Source organism: Typopeltis vanoorti, chromosome 9, assembly GCF_054136105.1.
Source record: "Typopeltis vanoorti isolate ZY-2024b chromosome 9, IOZ_Tvanoo_1.0, whole genome shotgun sequence".
Lineage (NCBI taxonomy): Eukaryota > Metazoa > Arthropoda > Arachnida > Uropygi > Thelyphonidae > Typopeltis > Typopeltis vanoorti.
The window spans coordinates 18,284,426-18,309,572 of NC_143557.1; the positions used below are offsets into that span (position 1 = coordinate 18,284,426).

A 25,147-nucleotide genomic window follows, 5' to 3' on the forward strand; every position below is an offset into this window, starting at 1 on the left:
CCCTGTTGAATAGTATCTTAATAACTCCATATTGTTGTGAGGGGGGGGTGATGGGATTGTTGGTGAATGTATCTGCCTGTATGGGTGGATTTTCTATAAACTGAGAAAACCAAAGTTCCATCAGGTTGGCAGGTGACTAGTGTGTCTAGGAAGGGGAGGTTATTGTTTTTCTCTTTTTCCAAGGTGAACTTGATTCTAGGGTGTTGGTTGTTTAAGTGTGTTAGGAAGGAGAGGAGTGAATCCGGGCCATGTAGCCAAATAGCGAACACATCATCAACGTAGCAAAGCCATATGGTAGGTTTTTGTGGGGCAGAGTTTAAGGCTTTCTCTTCAAAAGTCTCCATAAAGAAGTTGGCCAAGGGTCGAGAAAGTGGTGAACCCATGGCTGTCCCCCTCTATCTGTTTGTAGAATTTTTCCTGCCAAACAAAATAGCCTGAGTTCATTGTAAACTGAAATAGTGCTGAGATCAGGAGGAAATTTAGCTTGGATTAGCTCTAGGGCTTCTTTGAGGGGGACATTCGTGAATAAGGAGGAGACATCAAATCTGACCATTATGTCATTATGTTGGAGTGTAAGGTTTTTTATACTGGCTTTGAAGTGGGCTGAGTATTTTATGTGTGATGGTGTGTTGCCAGTATAGTGTGAGAGCGCTTTGGCTAAATGTTTGGCTAGTTTGTAAGTGGGGGAATTAATGCCATCCACTATGGGACATAATGGCACATTTTCTTTATGTATTTTTGGGAGCCCATATATGCGGGGGGGGGTCTAGAGTTATATGGATTTAGTCTGTTGGTAATCTCCACAGGCCAAGAAGTGACCTTCTTAAGGAAATCGGAAAGTACATATTAAAGTTTATTTAATTTTTATTTCTAGTGTATGCTGCCAATTCCTTAATTATTAGTTATCTTGATGTTAAAAAGGCTGTCGGACGTGATATATCACCATGTCTTTTGAAGGAATGTGCCAGAGAGTTTGCACCTGCCTTGACTTATTTGTTTAATACAAGTCTTACATTGGTTAAGTTCCAAAGGAGTGGAAAGAATGCAAGATTGTACAGCTTCTTAATGTAAATGATAGCACTTAGGCATCAAATTATAGGCCATTCTGTGTGTCAGTTGTGGTTAAAGTGTTGGAGAGGCGAGTGAGAACCAGAATCCAGAATTGGGTTGACAATTCTGGATTGGTATTATCTTTGATGGAAAGTATGGATTTGCTAAAGGGTGGTCATGTTTTAGTAATTAGTACTTATTATGATAAGGTGATGACACCTTCATTGAACAAAGGAGATGGATACACAGACAACCCTGAGATATTTACATATCTAATGGATATTTACATAGCTGTACTTAGGTAAGAAATTCTGGAGACACACAATATTTACAGATAGTGCTTTTGTGTAAATGGTAGGCACAAGTCAACACTAAGCCCACATACTGCATTGTCTCAGTTCCAGTGTGTCTTTTGCTGTGAGCAAAAGACTATGTAGTGTTGTGCATATATGCACATTTTTGTTCATCGTCATCAAATTCCTTCCATGTAGCCTCAAGGGGTGTATAGGATATGATAGTACAACATGAAAAATTTACATCATTACTAACTTCCTATCTACAATTATCCTCCAGATCAGTCTGTTACTCGTCAAGACACGAATATTATCAGATCTTATATTTCTGTCGTCTAAGGCACTTTGTACCCTATCAAACCACCTATATCTTGGTCTTCCTCTGGGGCGTTTTCCTGCCAACCTAGCAGAGAACACTTATATTGCTAATCTTTCCTCGCCCATTTGGTTTAAATGACGATACCACCTGAGATTAGCTCTGCTGACGCATTCCTGGATGCTGACAATGTTAAGTTCTTTCCTAATCTCGTTTTTAATATGATATTGCCATTGATGCCATCTATTCATGCCTCTAATCTTTCTCAGGACTCTCATTTCTGCGGTCTCTAGTCTTTGGTCAAGTGTTTTACTTCTGACACAGCTCTCAGATCCATAAGTTAAAACTGGTGAGTTTTAATTTATGTTCTGATTAACAGCTAATTTAGTGTTCTGATTAATTTCTCTTATTCCATATGAATTTATTCAATTGACTTCCTACTAACTTTATTGATTCTGCTGTCTATTTCCATATTTAATTTATCATCTTCACTAAAAATCGTGCCTAAGTAGGGGAAATGTTTTACTTGTTCCACAGGTTCTCCGTTCACAATGCAGTTGACATTTTCAATGATTCTGCCTATTTTCATTGTCTTTGTCTTTTTATTGCTGACCTTCATGCCATATCTATTACAACAGTTATTCAATTTAGTCAAGGAATCTTGCAAACTTGTAGTGGATTAATTGATAAGTATAACATCGTCCGCAAAAAGCAAAGAGCTGACATTAACATCTCCAATTTTGATATCATGTTTAATACTACTTTCCTTCATAATGTGATCTATATAGATAATGAATAACAGAGGGGATAATGTACATCCTTGTCTCACACCAGATTTAACATTAAACCATCTTCCCGTACTTCCTTCAATTCTAACTGCTGACTTACAACCAACTCAGTATTGCTCAGTAAGTATTGCTTGATATAATGCTCCATTGACACCATATAACTGTAGCGTATTGAATAGCTTCTCTCTTGGCACCTTATCATTTGCCTTTTCCAGAGCTACAAAACTCAAATAGAGATCTTTGTTATATTCCCATGATTTCTCTGCTATTTTTTGTAAAGTGAAGATCTGATCCTGACAGCCTCTATTTTGCCGGAATCCAGCTTGTTCTTCAATAAGCTTTTCTTCTAAAATTCTTCTGAACAGTTTCTCAAGTATACTTGCATATATCTTACCAGGAACACTCAGTAGCAAAATACCTCCTTAATTCTCACATTCAGTTTTATTTATCTTTTTATATATGGGTACTATGAGAGCTCTGCTCCAATCACTGGGAATTCGTCCCTCTGTCCAGGCCTTCTGAACTATGCAGTGCAGCCACTGCAAGACTTTTATACCACCATACTTCAGCATTTCTGGTCGAATATCATCTACTCCTGCTGCATTTCCACATTTTAAGCCTTTGATGGCTTTTTCTACTTCAAGTATGGATATGTATTCCTGACTGCATGCCTGGTCAGTGTTTTTTACCACTGTGCTGTCATCACTGCTTGTTTCATTTAGCAGTTTTTCAAAGTAATTACTCCATATTTCAAGGATATCATTTTCTTCTGTTTTCATGTCACCTGTATCATCTCTAACTCCTTTTACAGTACTCTTTCCTCCATTTCTAAGCTTCTTCAATAACCTCCAAAATATTTTGCCACCTTCTTGATATTTATTTTCTATGTTCTTACCAAAGTCTTCCCATGACTTTTGTTTAGCTAGTTTTACACAGTGTTTAGCTTTCTTATATTTGTCTCTGTATTCTGTAAGATCATAAGCTGACTTATTTGCCAGGAACTTTTCATATGCTTTCTTCTTTTCCTTCACTGCCTCTTTAACTTCCTGTGTCTACCATGGAGTTCTGATTTTTCTATCCTTGCAGACAACCTCACCACATGCCTCTCTGGCTGAATCAATCAAGGTTTTCTTCAAGGCTTGCCACTGAATCTCTAAAGTTTGGTTCCTGTTCTCAAACTCTTTAATTTTTTCTTCAATAATCTTTGTGTATTTTAGTCTACAGTTCACATCTGAGAGCTGCTCAACTTTTATTCTCTTTAAAACTTTCTTACATGTTATTCTTTTCAATATGAAATTCAATTTTATCCTGCTCAAGACTAAATAGTGATCACTTCCAACTTCAAATCCTCTGTACACTCTAGTGTCCTGCACAAGGGAGAAAACATCACTATCAACAATAACATAGTCAATGAGACTTTTCTTATTCCTTGCCTCTTCTCTCCATGTGAATTTGTGCACATTTTTATGTTGAAACATGGTGTTGGTAATAACCAGTCCATGTCCTGAGCAGAAATCTAACAAATATTTGTCATTATTATTAGCTTTGCTCTTTTCTCCAAATTTTCCGAAAATATTTTTGTATATCTGACAATCATTTCGTACTCTGCTATTTAGATCCCAAACAAGGACCAACTTTTCCTTTTTCATCGTGTCAGTTGCTTTTTCTAAAGCCTCAAAAAATTTCTCCACTTCTAATTTAGCAGAACCTTCTGTGGGACCATAGGCAGAAATAAGTCTCATTGTCCAGTTTCCCATTCTCATGTTTGCCCATGTCACTCTACTTGAGACTGCCTGCCATTCAAGATTAGCCTCGTATTTTGTGTTGAATACTATGGCTACTCCTTCTTTTCATTGATTGTCATTGCCTGAATATAACATTTTGTATTTATTGCTCAGAAAGATCTCACAGGTTTTTGTCTTTTTTGTTTCAGTCACCCATATTATGTCGATCTGGTACTTATCTAATTCCTCAGCTAGCTCCATTTCTTTGCCATTCAGGCTTCTTATGTTGATAGTCTTTAACTCTGGTGATGTTGAGTTGGGTTGTTTTTTCAGATTTGTTTCAGTAGCTGACTTTTCAGTGTTCACTCTGGTTCCCTGGGTGAACAGCGAAAAGGGAGCCTTGTTTAACCGGGCGAAGACCCTGCCGGCATGAAATTTTGTCATGTTGTACCTTCATTTTATAATTTGGTTTAAACCAATAAGAATTACAATTTGGTCGGCGAAATCCCAAATTGACAGCCCATCCTCGTTCGTTCAGTATCCAGGTTGATACCCAACAAGGTGCACCACGAAAAGGTGAGGATTGGACATTAGGTCAGAAGCCCTGGTCAGTTCTCCGCATTCCTTTTAAAGGCGATGTGGAGGTCTCCTCTCAGTTATACAACTTTGACCCTTAAGCCCCCCCCCACATTTTGGATGTTTTTTTTCTAAATATTATTTACAGTGGATGGTGGTAAATGTGCTCTTGAATTAAAACCTGAACCATCTTGCAAATGTACTGCAATCGATTTGGAGATGAAATTATTACAGATAAGAAGCAAAAATAGTAATAAACAACAAAATAATAGAGCAATTAAATACATTCAAATATTTAGGTTGCACAATGTCATATGAAAATGAAGCTGATATAGACCAAAGATATCAAACTTTTTAAAAGTAACAGGCATTATAAATAAAATTTTTAAACCTAATTATGTACAAAAACACACACGAATAAGAATCTACAATACAGTTGCTAAACCAACCTTACTTTATGGCAGTGAGATATGGACAATAAAAAAAGCAGATGAAAGAAGAATTGAATCATCCGAAATGAAATTTCTGCGCAGAACTGAAGGAATCACAATAATGGACAAAATGAAAAGCAGAGAAATCAGAAATAAACTTGGAATTACAACCTCACTAAATGAAACAGTGATTTGCTATAGAGAAAAATGGAAAGAACACATACTAAGAATGAATAGAAGCAGAATACCTAAACAGATTCTAAATTATCACCCAAAAGGTACTCGATGCAGAGGAAGATCCTTGAAAAGATGAAATTGAGTCCGGAACAGGCCACTTGGCCTGTAAGCCTGGAAAGGAAGAAGAAGAAAGAATTATGAATGTGAACAAAGCTTATCAAGTATAGAACATGATTTTAATGTTATAGTATCGAAGTAAATACCGTAGTAAAGGATGCCTCTTGTAAAAAAAAACATAAACATGTTACAGGAACAACTAGAATGAAAACAACCGTAATAACAAAAAAAAGTGAAGGTGTATTAATGGAAATGGAATAATTGCTTTTAATATGGATAGAATACCAGATCCAAAAATGTGTTCCTTTGAGTTTAATGACAATACAGGCTGAGGCAAGAAGTTTATTTGAGGACTTTAAGGGAAAATATCCTAAAGGAACACAGTCTGCTAAAATGTCGTCGTATTGTTGTATCCTTGTTAAATCAATGTTACTCAATTAGTTGTTTTACTTTTATCTATCCTTTCTTACCTAAACCTTCTACTATCAAAATCCTACCCTCTGTGCGTGAGCCATTGTTATATCTGCCGCCATGTGGCGTGTGGCTTACTGACATTGTTATGTATCGCCGTGAGCGCTATTTTAAATATCGTTGCTCTACCATTATTTTACTTCCCTCATTCTTTTAACCTCCCTACTTTAACTACAAGACTTACAAAATTTTCTTGGCTCTAATATCTGTATCACTTCTTACATGTTCATTCTATATGGAAAGCAAATTGTATATCTCTGGCCGATTCCTAAATTTACTCACGTGCATACCCTGAATGTTAAAGGTTATTTCTTGCTATAAGAAGCGAATCCTCTAATTTCTGCCTGGGGTCGTCTCCTCTTCAGATATTGACAAATTTATTTTTTTTTCGCTGCACCATCCAATATCTTAGAATAGAGGGGACTCTTATTCAGGGAGACTTTTCCAGACCTTTGGTGCACATAGGAGAATAAATTTAGTGCTTACACTCATAAATCAAATGCTCTACTATGGCTAAGTAAATTCTAGTTTGCAGTCGTAGCCTCTATAACAACATGTTATACCTTTCTTTCAATTCCTCCCCCTCCTGCTATGGTTCGAATTAATGAGTGGTAGTTTTGGTTCACGTCACAGGCAAAACTCAGGTATAAAAGAAAAAAAACATATTTATTGAAATCTAAAGATATAATATACACTTTCAATTAGTTCAATGACATGCTAAGTTAAACTTATTAATACTCTAACGTACGAACAATAAATCCTTCTCTTGAGTTAGAGATTTAACACACATAATATACACATTATACTCTTCTTATCACTATTCTACCTACTGTGTTAATCTTGCATATTAAACTAGTCACAATCATCTATAATCATTCCTAACAATTTGTCTTATGGACATTAACATTGCTAAATAATCACTTAAAGTCCTTAAGTACTGCCCACACTCGATTAATACACTGTATTAATTGAGTGTGTGCCTTTTACCCACTGGGTAATTATACAACAAAATCTGTACTTTACCATTTCTTGGGGCAGGGTCTCCAGGTCCGTCTGAACTGTCCTTCTTTGTTTGAATTCTCTTTCGATACCTCCATAAGCCTACGTCCACGTGGTGGGTCACTATGGTCATCAGATTAAGCTATGCTCTGCGCTTGGCATTTTCCCTCGTCTGTTCTCAATCTGTTTCGGAACATCGTCATTTCTACTGCCGGTTCTGGTATACATTTGCGATATTATTCCGTCAAAACTTTCAGCGAAGACAGCGTAAGCCGATCTCACGCTTTAGTACCGGCAGAAGTTCAGACATCGAAGGGAAAGGCGCACCCTCCGATATCGAACTATCACCACGAAGCACCATCAGGAACCACCGGTCCACAAGAGAAGTCAAATCATCATCCAGGAAAGCAGGCAAAAAAAGCCCCGAGAAAGGGGTGCAAAACCTTTATATTCTCCCTTCACTTCTCCCCCCCCCTTGCACCCTGTTCTTACCACAATAGCGCCCTCTTACCTTTTTTTCTTCCATCTTTTTCCGCCTGCTACTTTCATCGACCACGGCAACTTCGGCACATCGCAAAATCATAGCAGCGTATTCTGGGAAACGAACGTGCGTCACTTTCTGAGATTAAATTTGCCTCAGGACTGCCTGTGACCTTTGGACTATTGCTTACATCTAATTTACCCATTCATTGTATACACAATGCATTCATATAATACTACTTTATACACAAAGTTCTTTACACGGTCTTACAATTCTGCTAAATTAAAGTAATTCTATTTCCATTTACAGTTAGTACTTTAGTTCTGCTCCAGTACAAGTTTTTTTTTCTCAGCTGAATTTTCTGACTTGTTAAATCCTGCATGAATTATTTCTTTAATAAAATTCTTCATTCAGGATGTAACAAGTCATTTGCTGCAAGCAATGGTTGGTTTGCACTTTTTAAAAATCATGCTGACTTTCATAATGTGCATGTCTGGTGAGGCTGTTGGCATTGATACTGAAGCAGCCAAAATTTTTCTGGAGTAGCTATAATCCATAATGGATGAGGGTCCATATTTGCTTGAGTAAATATTTAATATGGATGAAACAGTCCTGTTTTATCAAAAAATGCCAACCTTGTGCCTATATTTCCATAGAGGGCACTAAAGCGAATTGTAAAATATACTGTATTTGATGTGTTCAGTGTTTAAAAATTGTTGATATGGTGTGAAATATATGATCATTTATGTATGTAATACAGGATGTTTATCTCTTTTTTTATGTTTATTTTTTTTTAATACTTCTGCATTGCATTACATGTTTATTTTTTGCATATGTGTTCAACATAACATGGTCTGTTATGAAAGGGCAGAGGAAGGTATCCGACTTGCATAAATTTAGACTTGCGTAAGGAGTTGTGGAATGGTCTACTTATGTACTTTGAGGGGTGTCTGTACTTCAATTTTGCAAAGGCTTTTGATAGATTACCGCATGATAAGTTGATAGTCAAACTAGACTGGATGAATTAGATATTAGACTAGTGCATTGGATTGGAAATTGGCTGTCTGATAGGTATCAGGAAGTTGTGTATGGTGGAACAATATCCTGGAGGTGGAAAGGCATGGGTGGTGTGCCTCAGGGGTCTGTTTTATGGTCATTGTTGTTTAATCTGTATGTTAATAATATCGGGGAAGATTTGAATGGGAATATTTGGTTGTTTGCAGATAATGCAGAGTTGGGACAAACTATGAGGAATAGAGTGGATGTTATTGGCTTTACAAGAAGACTTGAATAGACTGAGTAAATGGGCATGAAAGTGAGGATGACATTTAATGTTACAAACTGTAAGATTTTAAATTTTGGAAAACAAAGATGGGACGTAGAATTTATGCTTTGGGGGGATATGTTGTTCAAGGTGGAGGAAATAAGAAGTTTTGGGATGATGGTGGATAAGGAACTAAAATTTAGAGGACACATTGCCGAAATTGTGAGGACAACATAACAAATTCCGGCAATGAAGTGGAGGACACTGACTTGTATGTTAGTTTCTGGTTCCATTGTATAAGGCCTTGATTAGGTCACATATGGAATACTGTGCTCAGATTTGATTACCTGGTTTTCAAAAGGATGAAGAGATGTTGGAAAGGATCTAGAGGTGATTGACTAAGATAGTTTTTGATCTCTAGAATGCTGAATAAAGAAAGGTTGAGACGATGCAATTTGCAGAATTTAATGGATAGGAGGAAAAGGGTCAATATAATAGAGACGTACAAGTTGGTAATTCATTGTTTCAGGATTAACGTTGAAGAGGTTTTTCATAAAATGGTGGGAGATCAGGGGAGAACACGAGGTCTTTCCTGGAAGCTGTATGAGGAGGGTGGGAGCGAGAAGCAGGTTTTTTGCATGGAGAGTTTAGTCACCAGGTTAAGACACAGTATGATGAGATGTGTGTATGACAAAGGGACCTCCGAGATGAGTCTTTGACTCCATGGGATAATAATAATTTCATTTATTACAACAAGATTTAAGTTTATACGTTTACGAACCATATTCTGATTATTATATGGACCTCTCCACTGAGTTTGAATTATTTTATTACTTCTTAGCACTCCAATACTGTCATTCTAATATTTTGATCATTTAGCTCACTTTTGATTGAATCAGTCTGCTGAGATCTTGACGTTTTTCTCTGGGTCAAGTTGGCTTAAGTGATTATACTACTGCCTTAGATTAGCTCTGCTGACAATGTCGAGTTTCTTCCTAATATCTTAATTTTTCATTTATTGCATTTGCATGTTATGCCCTCTGTTCAGAACCCAAATTTTTCTCAAAACGCTGGTCTTTGTGTGCTTTATTTCTAACTGAATTCCCAGATCCATAAATTAAAACTAGTTTGAACACTATATTGTATATTGTTAATTTAGCTTCCCTAATTTCTGTTATTCACTATAAATTCATTAAGCTGACTTACCATCATACCAGCTTTTCATGTTCTGTTTTTTATTTCAATATTTATTTTGCCAATTTCAGTAAAAATTATGCCTAAATAGCCAAAATATTTTACTTGTTTTTTGGTTCTACATTGAGAATGCTGTTGAAGTTTCATGTTGTTCCTGCCTACTTGCATAGTTTTGATTTTTCTATTGCTACTTTTCATGAAAATTTGTTACAGCTGTTTTTCAGTTCAAAAATCTGAGAACTGCAGTGGATTTATTTAGGAGTGCAACATTATCTACATAAAGCAAAGAGCTAAGTTTGATATCTCCATTTCTAATATCAAGTTTAAATTTCATTCTCTTTCATAATGTGATTCATATAGATGATGAATAAGAGTGAAGATTGCACTCTTGTCACACCTGATTTTACATCAAAACTATCTTCTTATATTTCCTTCAATTCTAAATGCTGACCAACTACTTAATGTTTTTGTGTATATATTTCATTTATTTACCCCATATAATTATAGAGTTTTTGAAATAGTTTTCTCTGGGCACCTTGTCATATGCCTTTTCCAGATCTACAAAACTTCAGTACAGATTCTTGTTATATTTCTATGATTTCTCAGCTATTTGTTGTAAAGTGAAAATCTGATCTTATAGCCTCTATCTGGTCTGAAAAAGCTTGTTCTCTGTGTCTCTTTCACGATATTTCTTAGCCTCTTCTCAGGTATGCTTTGCATAAATCTTACCTGGTAGAGAATTTCCTCTGTAATTCTCACATTGTTTTATTTCCCTTTTTTATCAATGGGAACTATGAGAGCCTTACTCTAGTCATCTGGAATTTGCTCTTCTGATCAATCTTTTTGAATTATGCAGTGTATCCACTGAAAACATCTATATACTTCTGTTAATTTAAGGATGTTTATATTGAAAGGATATTATCATAATATTAATTCTACCATAGAGATGATCTCTGTTTCTAACAATTATTTTTTTTTAATTCCGAGTGTACCTATATATTATTATATGCACAAGGGTTCACTCCAATTGGTGCAATGACCTCTTTTTTACTATTTCTTTCAGAATCCAAATAAATCACTGACTCAAGACCAAAATACAAAATAAATACATTTAATATAACAAAAACAATATATATATATATATATATATATATATATACACACTTCAAACAAATATTACATAACTAACTTCAAATGAATTGGATCCAAGGCCTTTTAAAAATAAACTTGCACTTAAGACTAAACACTTTGTTTGCACAATGACAAAATGTTCATAGTCGGTTTCTCTCTCTGTGAAGGCCCTTCTCTGAAGACATATGACTTTATTCTTCATTTTCACAGGATCCTTTTTTTTATCACTCATGTAGCACACATTAAATCTTCCTGACTTAATTCTGTCTCTTTTTAGTAGAAATAATAGTTGATCCGGCGTCCTTAATACAGATAAAACTTCCTAATCAGAGGTTTTCTCAAATATTCCTTTTGAACGTATATAGCAATTTCTTCTTTTATTCACTAAATGCTTATTGACAGTCTTAACTCTTCCAATTAAAAAAACTTATAGTTCTACTATTCCCTTTTCGGAATCTACCATAAATCTTTCAGTTAGTGTTTCCTCCAATATTCCATTTAAAATGCATATAGCAATATTTTCTTTTATTTATCCACATACTTATTCCACATTAAAACTTAATAGTTCCACAATTACTTTTTTGGAATATACTATTAATTTTCCTCCGACTGTCACATAAAAAAAACTCAAGTTCCTCTGAATCTAAATATCTGCCAGCTTGTGTTCTAAATTCCTCCCGAACGCTCTCTTGTTTACAGCCATTACTCAGATAGTGAACGCTTTCCTTGTCAGCTGTCAAGCACACATCAAACTTCTCAGCGAGCATGCGCACTCCTTGAAAATGGCAAGCGAGAAACTAGGTGCAATGGCTGGCACATTGTCTCCGTTAGCGACAAGAGAATGTCTTCATAAAACACAACTTTTGATCATTTTAAATTACAATAAAATTCTTGTAAGTAATATAAATATCAAATCCAGTAAGTACATAAATTTTTAACTGCTTTACATATCATTTTTGACAAAACAATTTCAATAACCGGCACATCGCAAGTGCTGACAATGCGTGTTATGAAACTAAAACTAATAAACATTCTAACATAAAAAATACGTAAAAATATGCAGAATTTTAAATTATGATTATTTTTGCATATGTAGTGTATCCACTGAAAACATCTATATACTTGCATATTTGAGCATTTCTAGCAATTTGGGCAATTATTTTCTACTTCAACTGCCTTTCCACATTTCAGGCTTTTGATAGTTTTTTCAACCTAAATTATTGATATGAGGGTGATTCCATAAGTTTCTGTCCTAACTTTTAGAGGGCGATTGGAAGAAAACAGCTTTGGGGTCATCTTATACATGGGGGGGATAACCGGTTGAGAGACCAGTTGCTGTGGCAAAACTGCTGGTACCTTGTCTCCATGAACAGGCTTCCGCCAGTCACTAGCCTTTGTTAACTCTGTCGATTGATGTCTTTAATGTCTGATTCTAAATAAACCAAACAGAACTCTGAAAGCATTCATACGTCTGCAACTCATTGGCAGGATAAGTTAATGCATTAACAATATTTTGAACACTAGCCCATAAAAATGTTTGAAAATAAAATACGACTGTCATATTCTTCAAAATTCAAGTTAAAAGTCATCAATTATGCAAAAGAACATGGAAATAAAGCTTCTTTAAAGAGACAGTTTGAACCTCCTCCCACTGAGTGTATTGATTTGATTTGTTATTTATTTCTTAATAAGTAGGGTTTGTCTTATACATGGGGGGCATCTTATACATGGAAAAATATGGTAATATTTCTCTGCCTTTGAGCGGGGGCCTTAGAAATATTAATTCACCTGCATCTCATTGTCATCTGGAAATTTTCTTCCTTGAAGGTCTTCAGTTTCAAGAAGAGGTAGGAGTCACTGGGTGCTAGATCTGGGTTGCAGGGTGGGTGTTCAATCTCCTGAAGTTAGTCCTGCACTGCAGCCTTTGCAACAATAATATTCTGCATTCAATATGGTATTCCTTTCCTTGAAGTCAATCAAGAAAATTCCCCTGCAATCCCAAAAGATTGTTGCCATGATCTTCTTGGTGGACTGAGTGCTCTTGGCATCAACTGGCAGTGATGCCAATCTAGTTTGCCCCACTCCATGGATTCCAGCACTTCCCTCTGATTCCCTTAGCAAAACTCTAAAAATTTGCAGAATGCTGTTGGTGATAACAGAGGAATTATTCTTGTGCACAAGGTTAAAGATTTGTGGTGTTGCAAAGGAGGAAGTAGTGGCAGTATGGTTGTGAGGAAGATACACAGGAAGATATATTTAGTTGGATGTTGCTATAGGCCTGGAAATGTGGAGAGTAGTAGCAATGAAATATGTATCAAATTACTTAGTAAATGAGAAGATGATCATTATGTGTGATTTTAATTATAGTAATATAGATTGGCATGAAAAGATTACATCGGGGAATAAGGAAAAAGAAATTAAGTTCTTGAGGAACAACTATCTTTGGCAGTATGTAACATAGGGGTGCATGGCAGTCCTAGAATCTTAGATCTGATCATATCAGCAGCAGGTGTGATTGTGAATAAAAATGTTAAATATCCATCCATCTGGCAAGAGTGACTAATGAGGCAGTTAACTTATTTAATCTTCATAGCACTAGCCTTGTGAAGACTTGTTGCGAAACCACATGGTCTGTGATTATGAAAAATTTAGAGACAACTTAGATAAAGAATTAGGCAGCAAGGAGATCAGTGCTGCCTGTCACTCATTAGTCAAGAGCTGTTTAACATGAACAGTGTTTAATTGTATTCTTAAGGTCAGAAGATAGGTGTAAAATGATGAATGAAAAGATTAAGCATGCAATCTGGAAGAACGTATTGTGAAGGCAGCAAAAGAGTTGGTTGGTAAGAACAATAAAAGTTCAGTATGAGCAGAAATAGCCAACCTGGCCAAGAAGAAAAGTTCGTTTGATTTGTGATAAGCGGAAGAAAGAATAATTATGGCAAAATAATGTTAGTGTAAAAAAATGGTGGAGATTGGTAACTGCTATAGAAGATAATCGAGGTATTTAGTGAACAGTTCATAAAGATATTTCATCTTTGTGTGATATGAGAATTTTGAGTGTTGAGGGAATGGGAGCATATGGTCTTCTGATGTGAGTGAGGAAGTACATGAAAAATTAAGTAAATCTGATGGCAAATAAGATTAGAGGACTTAATGACATATCACTGTGTGTCTTGAGGGAAGTAGTACTCACCTCGTTGCAAGGCTTTTATTAAACAGGTACACCTAGGTTACAAGAAGTCAATAGCAGCCTAGATGTACCTGTTTAATAAAAGCCTTGCAACGAGGTGAGTCCCAAAGAAGTGGGGGAGAGAGAGAGAGTAAAATTATTCCACTTCACAAAGGTGGTGATAAGACTGACTGAGACTACAACTTATAGGCTAATATATACATCTGAAGTTGTGGTAAGGTCGTGTTGGAGAGGTTACTGATAGATTATGGGATTCAGAATTGAGTTGATAACTGCTGTATACTCTGTGATGGTCAGCATGGGTTTGTTATACTGGGATATAATGTTCTACCAATCTTATGCACTGCAACAAGGTTACAAATGCATTGGACAAGGAAGATTCATGTACAATGGATCTTACTTGTCCATTATACTTCGATTTTGCAAAAGCTTTTTGATAGATTATCATATTACAAGTTGGTAATAACTAAATTGAAATAAATGGGTTAGATTCTTGATTAGTGAGTTGGATAAATGTTTGGCTATCAACTAGGCATCAGCATATATTGCATGTGGCTGTGGAGCATCCTAAAAGAGGAAAATCATTAGTTGGAGTCTGTTTTGAGTCCTTTATTGTTTAACTTGTATATTAGGGGAGATTTAGAAGATATTCAGCTGTTTGCAAGTGAAGAAAAGTTGGGGACAACTGTGACGAAAGAGGATGTGGCTTTACAAGAGGATCAGGATAAACTTTAAGTGAGTAGAGCTACCAGTTCAACAATGTTGTGTAGTGTATGGTTTAGAAATTTGGCAGGCAAGGATTGTGTACGAAGTTAGTGGGAAAATTTTGAAGGAGGTAGAGGAGATGATAGATCTGAGAGTAGTGGTGGTGGATAAGAACCGAAAGTATAGGGATCACATTGCAGAAATTGTGAAGACAATTTCTTCAATGTCATTGTATAAAGCCTCAGTCAGGCTGCATATGGAACCATAGCCTGTTTACTTTTGAGAATATATTGAAAAGGGTCCAGAGATGATTGACTGAGATTAGATTGTTTCCGGTCTGTGGAATACTGAGCATGAAGATAGATTGAAGGAATGCCACATCCTATGAATAGGAGGAAGAGATTATGGAGACACAGGTTTTTACCAGATTAATGTGGAAGAGATTTTTCCTCCTTCCATTTGGAAAGGCATTTGTAAAACAAGAAACCATTCCTGGAAATTGTGTAAGGATAATGTGAGTAAATTGGGTGAAGAGCATCTTCTTTACACAGAGAGTAGAATGCATTGCCTGGGAGTGTGGTGAATGTGAAAACAGTGAATGAGTTTAAGGCGGTTCAATGATATGATCTTGTGTGACACTGTGCTGAGTTTTGACTCCTTGGAGATCTATTTTAATAATATTAAAGTGTTGTTGTTGTCGTCGAGTCCATTGAAGAGCTTTTAGATATGACCGTGGATCTGTAGAACTGCTTTGGCAATCTGTTGAACTTTGTTGGAGTAGAGCTTTTCTTTGGGGTTATTGTCAATTTTCTGTAGAGCAGTAGTAATTGCTGGACAAGAGTAGATATGGGCAGGTGTTAGTTCAACTCCTGGACAGTTCTTGCATGTTTCATAGCTCCTACTACCTGTCTGGCTGAATTTTCATGCCTTTAAAATGTTCCATCCTTAGTCTGGTCATGAAGAGCATCTGTTCTGATTAAAATGTTTGAATTATGATATAACATTTATAATCTCGGATTCACACACTGATTGGATTCTGCTTGTTTCTGAGACCATTATAATGAATAATGTTATATTTCAGCATCTTATGTTTTTCATTCTCCTGTTAATTGTTAGTAATAGATTTTTAGGGTTTTTTTGTATTGTTACAATGTAGGTCACTCAGAGTATTTGTTAGCAAAATTATGTTTTAAGGACTATTTGAATCACCAAACCATTTCTTTATTTGCAGGAATTAAATTTATAGTAGTAGCTGATCCCAAACAAGCTGGTATAGAGAATCTTTTGAAAAGAATATATGAAATCTATGCAGACTATGCTTTAAAAAATCCATTTTACTCTTTAGAAATGCCCATCAGGTAAATATATGTGTAATTCCTTTCTAATTATTGTAAATCAGTGATACTGATATTTTTAGAAAGAAAATCATGATATAAATTATAACTAAAATAACCTAATTCTTATTTACTATATTTTACCAAAGTCAAATTAGCATCATCAGGGAGCAGTATACAAATAAAAACATAAGCATATGGGCAGTACCGTCGACAGTGTAGCATAGAGGCAGCCTGCCTCACGGTGCGGCTTAATGAGAGGTCTTGTTCAGCCATATTGCGGTAGGTGCCGTCGCTACACTAACAATTTCTGTTAGCGTAGCATGTGCAGAAAGATGTTTTTCCAAGCTTAAACTAAATAAAAATTATTTGCGAACAGCAATGATCCAAGAAAGATTGGTTGGTCCAGCAGCTATATTGATATAGGCAGATGTAGCTTATAATTTAAATTTAGAACAAAAACTTATAAACAGTTTCATTGTGTGATATCCCCGCAGAGCAAACATTTAATTAATATATGCTACAGTTATATGGTATCAATGGGGCATTATTTCAAGCAATACTTAGTCTTTATTTGAGTTGTAAGTCGGCAGTTAGAATTGAAGGATGTACAGGAAGATGGTTTAAGTTTAATGTTAAATCTGGTGTGAGACAAGGATGTACATTACCCCCTCTGTTATTCATTATCTATATGGATCACATTATGAAGGAAAGTGATATTAAACATGATATCAGAATTGGAGCTGTTAATGTCAGCTCTTCTTTATGCGGACGATGTTATACTTCTAAATAAATCCACTACAAGTTTGGAAGATTCCCTGACTAAATTGAATAACTGTTGTAATAGATATGGTATGAAGGTCAGCATTAAAAAGACAAAGACAATGAAAATAGGTAGCATTGTTGAAAATGTTGTGAACGGGGAACCTGTGGATCAAGTAAAACATTTCAGCTACTTAGGCACGATTTTTACTGAAGATGGTAAATTAAATATGGAAATAGACAACAGAATCAACAGAGCTAGTATGGTAGGCAGTCAATTGAATAAATTCATATGGAATAAGAGAGAAATTAGTCAGAACACTAAATTAGTGGTATTCAAGACAGTATTCACACCAGTTTTAACTTATGGATCTGAGCTGGGTAAGAAGTAAAACACTTGACCAAAGACTAGAGACCACAGATATGAGAGTCCTGAGAAAGATTAGAGGTGTGAACAGATGGCATCAATGGCAATATCATATTAAAAACAAGGATATTAGGAAAGAACTTGACATTGTCAGCATCCAGGAATGCGTTAGCAGAGCTAATCTCAGTGGTATGGTCACTTAAACAGAATGGGCGAGGAAAGATTAGCAAAACAAGTGTTCTCTGCCAGGTTGGCAGGAAAACGACCCAGAGGAAGACCAAGATATAGGTGGATTGATACGTTACAATGCGCCTTAGATGATAGAAATATAAGATCTGATAATGATAATATTGGAGTCTTGACAAGTAATAGACTGATTTGGAGGAAAATTGTAGATAGGAAGTTAGTAATTATGTAAATTTTTCATGTAGTACTATCATATCCTGCACACCCCTTGAGGGTACATGTCAGGAATTTGATGATGATGAAGTATTTTGTAATTGTTTTGCATTAATAAAATAAATATAATAAAAACAAAATAGCAATTGGAGATTTTTGTCTTATAATCCATCAGGGGTGATATTTAATTGTTTGCCTCAGGGTGTGATCTGATCTGGTGATGACCCTGCATATGGGCACTACATAAGTGAGAATGAAGTGAAGAAACAAAACTAAGCCTGAATCCATGATTTGAGGTTGAGAATTTTCCAGATGTGAGGCAGTTATACACATCCAAATTTATTGAGTTCAGGATAGATTTCTTAGGCACATTCTAGGAATATATCTCATAAGGTGACTTTTTTCCCCCAAGAAGATTCTGTGATGGGTTTCCAAAATATGGTTTGCAAGTCTATAATGCATTAGGGCTACTTGCAAACCATGTTTAGGAAACATGATTCACGAGTGGCCATAATGGTGATTGGATACTGGATGTAGTCTTTTGTGTTTAGAGACTGATTATTGGCTGTTTTCCTGTTTGGCCATAATACATCTGCATCACATTGATATTTGTGGAAGTACCACAGATCTGTGATATGTTCATAGATTTATTGTAATTTGAATTTGAGAAGAGCCTGTGTAGCTCAGTGGATGTGGCATTTGCACACCATGGCGCTTGGCTGCACGAAGGAAGACTTGGTTTCGAGTCTAGTCGGCGACTAGAGGAAATTTTTCTAAGCCTTTATTCGACCAGTTCCCGAGTTAGTCGATCTCTGGCACGGGCAAGCAGGTTTTTCCTCCCGGAAACTCGGTTTTTTCGTCCTGTAAACTCAAGAAAATCGACCGTAGAACCCACATTATTTCAGACATTAAATATATTGTGGTAGGGACCACGAGATGGCGGCACATTTGAGCCGTCCTTGGGCCATCTATCTCTGATTGGTACCAGTGGAGATTGAACTGCCCACTCAGTCTCCAAAAGTTAGATAGGTCTAAATGGCCTCGCCTACTCCCTGTATATGGGAATAAAAAGGCATTAGCTGATTTTTTTTTTTTTTTTTTTTAAATTTGAGAATGAGATTGTTAGTAATTTTGGATCTGGTAGCAGTTGTAGCCATTATGTATCCTAAAATACATAAGAAAGACATTCCTCTGCATCCAGTTGTTGACTGCATAGACCTACATACCAAATAGCCAAATTTTTAGCATACTTATTGAAAGTGGTAAAATGAAAAATGTTTTCCTACAACCCACTGATATAATTGTTAGCTTTGATATAGAATCTCTCTTCACAAATTTTCCTCTTGAGGATACATTACATTTACTTTCGCAAGCATTTCCACAGGATATAGTGAAATTATTCGACTTTATTATGCACCCTGGATATTTTATTTGTCAAAGTAAGTTTTACTGTATAGTTGAAAGAACTGTATTAGGAAGTCCACTCTCCTCTACACTTTCTAACTTTTATTTAAAACATTTAGAAGACATCCTTTTTTTGGGCTCATTATATAGATAATGTTTTTACTATCTAGCCCCGTAATGAAGACATTCAAAGTAGTTCAAAAGGTGCTACACCTTATTATTAAAATACTCTGGATTAGAGTGTTGAAAGTTTGTCACTTGGTTATATAAATTAAGCATGCCAAAAAATTATATTCTTGGTTCAAAAGATTTTGAATTTTAAAATATATGACTTCTGCATTACTTCAACCTTGGTATCTCTTCTGGGTCTGGCTCCTACCGATGAGACCTCAATAAAGGTCGAAACTGGTCTGGGTAGTGTCCCTTCCTATAATGCATTGCATTATACACATCTAAAAGGATGTGTGTGTGCTTTGCATTATGGGATACCAAGGCAATTGATGTGAAGTCATTAACCTCTATAGGGTGGTTCAAAATTCCACATACAAACTTTGAGGGGAGGTAGAGAACATCAAAATCAACCATATTCACATAGGAAAACATGACCAGAAACGCCATCCGAAAGTGATAGGTGGCGCTGTTCGGCTGCGCTCCAGGTGAGCAGGTATTTTCGAAAATGTACAGCAATCAATGCATCATCGGTGTCAGGCATGCATCACTGCTAATGGTTGTTACTTTGAGCACCTGATGTGAAACCATATGTATCCAACTACTATTGGACTGTTCATTACACCTAATAAAGTTTTTTACACTACTTAGTGCCTTGTGTTATTTCTGTATCTTTGTGCCCCTTTTAGTACCTTCCGGTGATGTTTCCAGTCATTCTTTCCTATGTGAACATGGTTGATTTTGATGTTCTCTACCTCCCCTCAAAGTTTGTACATGGAATTTTGAACCACCCTGTATATACAAGTAGCCTTGTCATGAAGATACTTCATGCACAAACATTGTATCTTACACTAAATAAAGGATTAAACCAAAATATACTTTCTTGCCATCTTTAATTTATGAGTGGCGATAGTATTCAACATTTTTATTAAATTTAAAATAAAGTGATGTGGCGAAATTACAAAATGAGTAATTGGACAATTAGAGTTGTTTATGTCTTTGTTCTCACATAAATTTCTAGTAAGGAAGAAGTAGAAGAATTTTTTGAGTCATCATTAGAGAGGGAACAACTGACAGAGAAAAAGGACAAACTTGTTTGAGATGTTAACAGCATAGTAAGAAATGATATTCATTTCCTACTATTACAAATGCTTTGGAAAATAGTAAAAAAAAAGAGAAAAGCTCATAATGATGGTAAGTACCTGCTGGATTTCAGGTCGGGTTTGCACAAGAAGAATAGTCATTACTAATAGCATGTTCTACAGTAATGATGTATCGAAATTCACAAGTAGCGAACACACAAGAAATTAAAAAAAAAAAAAAAATGTCTTCCTTGGCTGTTAGCAGTATATTCACAGTGGTTTAGAATATGAGAGTATAGGAAATAATTGTTATTTAATTTTGCACAAGATAAAAACAAGCAGCTGTGTGAAGTGACTGTAGAATCAGATATATAAATTTAATTGGATCAAAAAATAAATGAAACTGGAAAAATATGAAAAAGTGTTGATTGATTCATCCAGGGAGTGTGGCAAAGTTCTTTGCAAAGACAACTTCATGGTGTACTCAAGAAGTTAAAACTGAAGTTTTAGAAAAGAAGACATCAAACTCCTGGAAAGTAAATTAGCATGTGTCCTGAAAGAATGCAGAGAAAGATGTAAGAAAGCTATGCAAAAATCATGGGAACCACTTTGGTATAAAATATAAAACCTTATTATTGTGGATACATCAAGAGATGACACAAGAAGTAAGAAAAGCCACATTGACTACCTCATTGTTGATAGTGATATCAACATGCTGGTTCAGGATACAAGACTATCCAGAAGATTTGAATTTGGAAGAGAGCAGGATAAAAATGGATATGATATTGAAAAGAACAGTATGTAAGAAAGTTGTAAAAATAATTAAAGTTGAGCATCTTTATTATGTAAATTGTAGACTCAACTATGCAAACATTATTGAAGGAAAAATGAAACAAATTGAAAACAAGAATCAAATCTTGGAGTCTCCGTGGCAAACTCTGAAGAAGACATTGATTGTTTCAGCTAGGAAGATATTTGGTAAAGTTGTCTGCAAAGGTAGAAAAATATGAACATCAAAATGGAAAAAAGAAGTTAAAGAAGCAGTCCTGGAAAAGAAGAAAGCATACCAAACGTTTCTAGCATATAAGTCAGCAGATGCCCTAAAAGAATACAGAGAAAAATATAAGACCTAAGCTGTGTGTAAAAGTACCTAAACAAAAGTCATGGGGAAAACTTTGGTAAGAATATAGAAAATAAATATCACGAAGGCTGCAAAATATTCTGGAGGCTGCTGAAAAAGCTTAGAAATGGAGGAAAGAGTCTTGTAAAAGGAATTAAAGATGATAAAGGTGATACAAAAACTGAACATAAGGGTATCTTAGATGTCTGGAGTAAGAAGCAGTGATAGAACCATACTACAAAATTTTCAAGAGGAATGCAAAGAGGAGTATATATCAATACTTGAGAGAGAAAAGACTGTTAAAAACTTAAAATGTTTAAAGACAGCTGGAGTAGATGATATTCGACCAAAAATGCTTATGTATGGAGGTAGAAAAGTTTTGCAGTAGCTACGCTGCATAAGTCAGAGGGCCTGGTCATAAGGTCAAATTCCCGATGATTGGACCAGAGCTCTCATAGTAGCCATCTATGAAAAAAAGGAATAAAGCTGAATCTGAGAATTATTGAGGAATTTCTCTACTAAGTGTCCCAGGTAAGATTTATGCAAGAATACTTGAAAAGAGATTGAGAAAGATTATGGACGAGAAACTTGGAGAAGAACAAGCTGGGTTCATACCAAATAGAGATTGTCAAGATCAGATTTTCACTTTAAGACAAATAGTCAAGAAATCATGGGAATATGACAAAGATCTCTACTTAAGATTTGTAGATCTAAAAAAAGCATACAACAAGGTGCCGAGAAAAGCTTCTCAAAATACTTCGATTATATGGGGTGAATGGAACTTACAGAGCAATGCAGTCTATATTTAAGTTGTCAGTCAGCAGTTAGAATTGAAGGCAATACAAGATGGTTTCATGTAAAATCAGGAGTAAAACAAGGATGCACATAATCCCCACTCTTATTCATCATCTATATGGATAACATTATGAAAGAAAGTGGCATTAGAGCCTGATATGAAAATTAGAGATGTCAAACTTAGCTTTTTGTGCTTTATGCAGATGATGTACTCCTAAACAGATCTAGTGCAAGTTTTCAGGATTCTCTGACTAAATTGAATAACAGCTGTAACAAATTTGGTAGGGGTGTTTAAGGGTCAAAACTGTATAACTAAGAGGAGACCTCCACATAGCCTTTAAAGGAATGCGGAGACCCAACAAGGGCTTCTGACCTAATGTTCAATCCTCACCTTCTCGGGGTGCACCCTGTTAAGTATCTACCCGGACACTCAAAGGATGAGGATGGGCTGGCAATTTGGGATTTAGATGACCATTGTATTCTTATTGGCTTAAACCAAAAGATAGAAATGTTAGTACAGCATGACAGAATTTCATGCCAGCTGGAGTGTCACCCGGATGAACAAGGCCTCCGTTGTTTTTGTCAGGGAACCAGGGCAAACAGCGAAAAAGTCAGCTACTGGAACAAATCTGAAAATACAACCCAACTCAACATCACCAGAGTTAAAGATCAGTACTATTAACATAAGAAACCTGAATGGCAAAGAAATGGAGCTAGCAGAAGAATTAGATAAGTACCAGATTGACATAATAGGGGTGACAAACAAAAAAGACAAAAACTGGTGAGATTTTTCTGACCAATAAATACAAAATGTTATATTCAGGCAATGATAGTTAAGGAAAAGAAAGAGTAGCCATAGTATTCAACACTAAATACGGGACTAATCTTCTTGAAGTAGGCAGTCTCAAGTAGAGTGATGTGGGCAAAAATCGGAATGGGGAACTGGACATTGAGACTTATTTGTGCCTGGTCCCACAGAAGGTTCTACTAAGGTAGAAGTGGAGGAATTTTTTTAAGCTTTAGAGAAAGCAACTGACACAATGAAAAAAGAAAAGTTGGTTCTTGTTGGGGATCTAAATAGCAGAGTAGGAAATGATTGTCAGGCTTACTAAAATATTTTGGGAAAATTTGAGAAAAGAGCAAAGCTAATAGTAATGGCAAATACCTGTTGGATTTCTGCTCAGGACATGGATTGGTTATTACTAACACCATGTTCCAACATAAAAATGTGCACAGATTCACATGGAGAGAAGCAAGGAATAAGAAAAGTCTCATTGACTATGTTATTGTCGAGAGTGATGTTTTCTCCCTTGTGCAGGACACCAGAGTGTACAGACGATTTGAAATTTCTAAGTGATCAGTATTTAATCTTAAGCATGATAAAATTGAATTTCATATTGAAAAAAAGAACATGTAAGAAAGTTTTAAAGGAAATGAAAGTTGAGCGGCTCTCAGATGTGAACTGTAGACTAATACAGAAACATTATTGAAGAAAAAATGAAAGAGTTTGAGAACAGGAACCAAACCTTGGAGATTCAGTAGCAAGCCTTGAAAAAAAAAACCTGATTGATTCAGCCAGAGAGGTATGTGGTCAGGTTGTCTGCAAGGATCGGAAAAATCAGAAATCCATGGTGGTCACAGGAAGTTAAAGAGGTATTGAAGGAAAAGAAGAAAGCATATCAAAAGTTCTTGGCAAATAAGTCAGCTTTTGCTCGTAGAGAATACAGTGGCAAATGTAAGAAAGCTAAACACTGTAAAACTAGCTAAGCAAAAGTCATGGGAAGACTTTGGTGGGAACATAGAAAATAAATATGGAGAAGGTGGTAAGATATTCTGGAGGTTGTTGAAGAAGCTCAGAAATGGAGGAAAGAATGCTGTAAAAGGAATTAGAGATGATAAAGTGGCATGAAAACTGGAGAAAAAGATATCCTTGAAGTATGGAGTAATTACTTCGAAAAATTGCTAAATGAAAGAAGCAGTGATAGCACAGTGATAAAAAAAAAAAAAAAAAAAAAAAACACAATAGTCATAGTTAAGAATTCATATCCATACTCGAAGTAGAAAAAAACATCACTTGAAATGTGGAAAGGCAGAAGGAGTAGATAATATTCGACCAGAATTGCTGAAGTATGGAGGTATAAAAGTCTTCCAGTGGCTGCACTGCATAGTTCAGAAGGCCTGGACAGAGGGACGAATTCCCGATGATTGGAGTAGAGCGCTCATAGTACCCATATATAAAAAGGGAAATAAAACTGAATGTGAGAATTACAGGGGTATTTCCATACTGAGTGTTCCTGGTAAGATTTATGCAAGTGTACTTGAGAAACAGTTGAGAAGAATTGGGGAAGAAAAAGAAGTTTGGTGAAGAACAAGCTGGATTCAGGCCAAATAGAGGCTGTCAGGATCAGATCTTCACTTTATGACAAATAGTTGAGAAAGCATGGGAATATAACAAAGATCTATGTTTAAGTTTTGAGGATCTGTCAAAGGCATATTACAAGGTGCCAAGAGAGAAACTATTGAGTATACTACAGTTATATGGTGTCAATGGGGCATTATATCAACCAATACTTAGTCTTTATTTGAGTTGTACGTCATCTGTTAGCATTGAAGGAAGTACAGGAAGATGGTTTAATGTTAAATCTGGTGTGAGACAAGGATCTACATTATCCCCAGCGTTGTTCATTATATATATATGGATTACATTATGAAGTAAAGTGGTATTAAACCTAAACCGGATATCAAAATTGGATATGTTAGTCTTTGCTTTTTGCAGAGATGTTATACTTCTAAATAAATCCACTAC

General features: G+C 35.8%; 1 protein-coding gene across 2 annotated transcripts in view; it reads left to right on the forward strand.

Annotated features, from left to right (window-relative positions):
* The window catches only part of Trs23 (trafficking protein particle complex subunit 4-like protein Trs23), an 84,782-nt gene that overhangs the window by 38,854 nt on the left and 20,781 nt on the right, over nucleotides 1-25,147 (forward strand). For both annotated transcript variants that reach the window (XM_090397632.1, XM_090397633.1), the window contains exon 4: nucleotides 16,142-16,268. In XM_090397632.1, coding sequence (XP_090253758.1) covers nucleotides 16,142-16,268 — 127 coding nt within the window. The remainder of the gene's footprint in view (nucleotides 1-16,141; nucleotides 16,269-25,147) is intronic.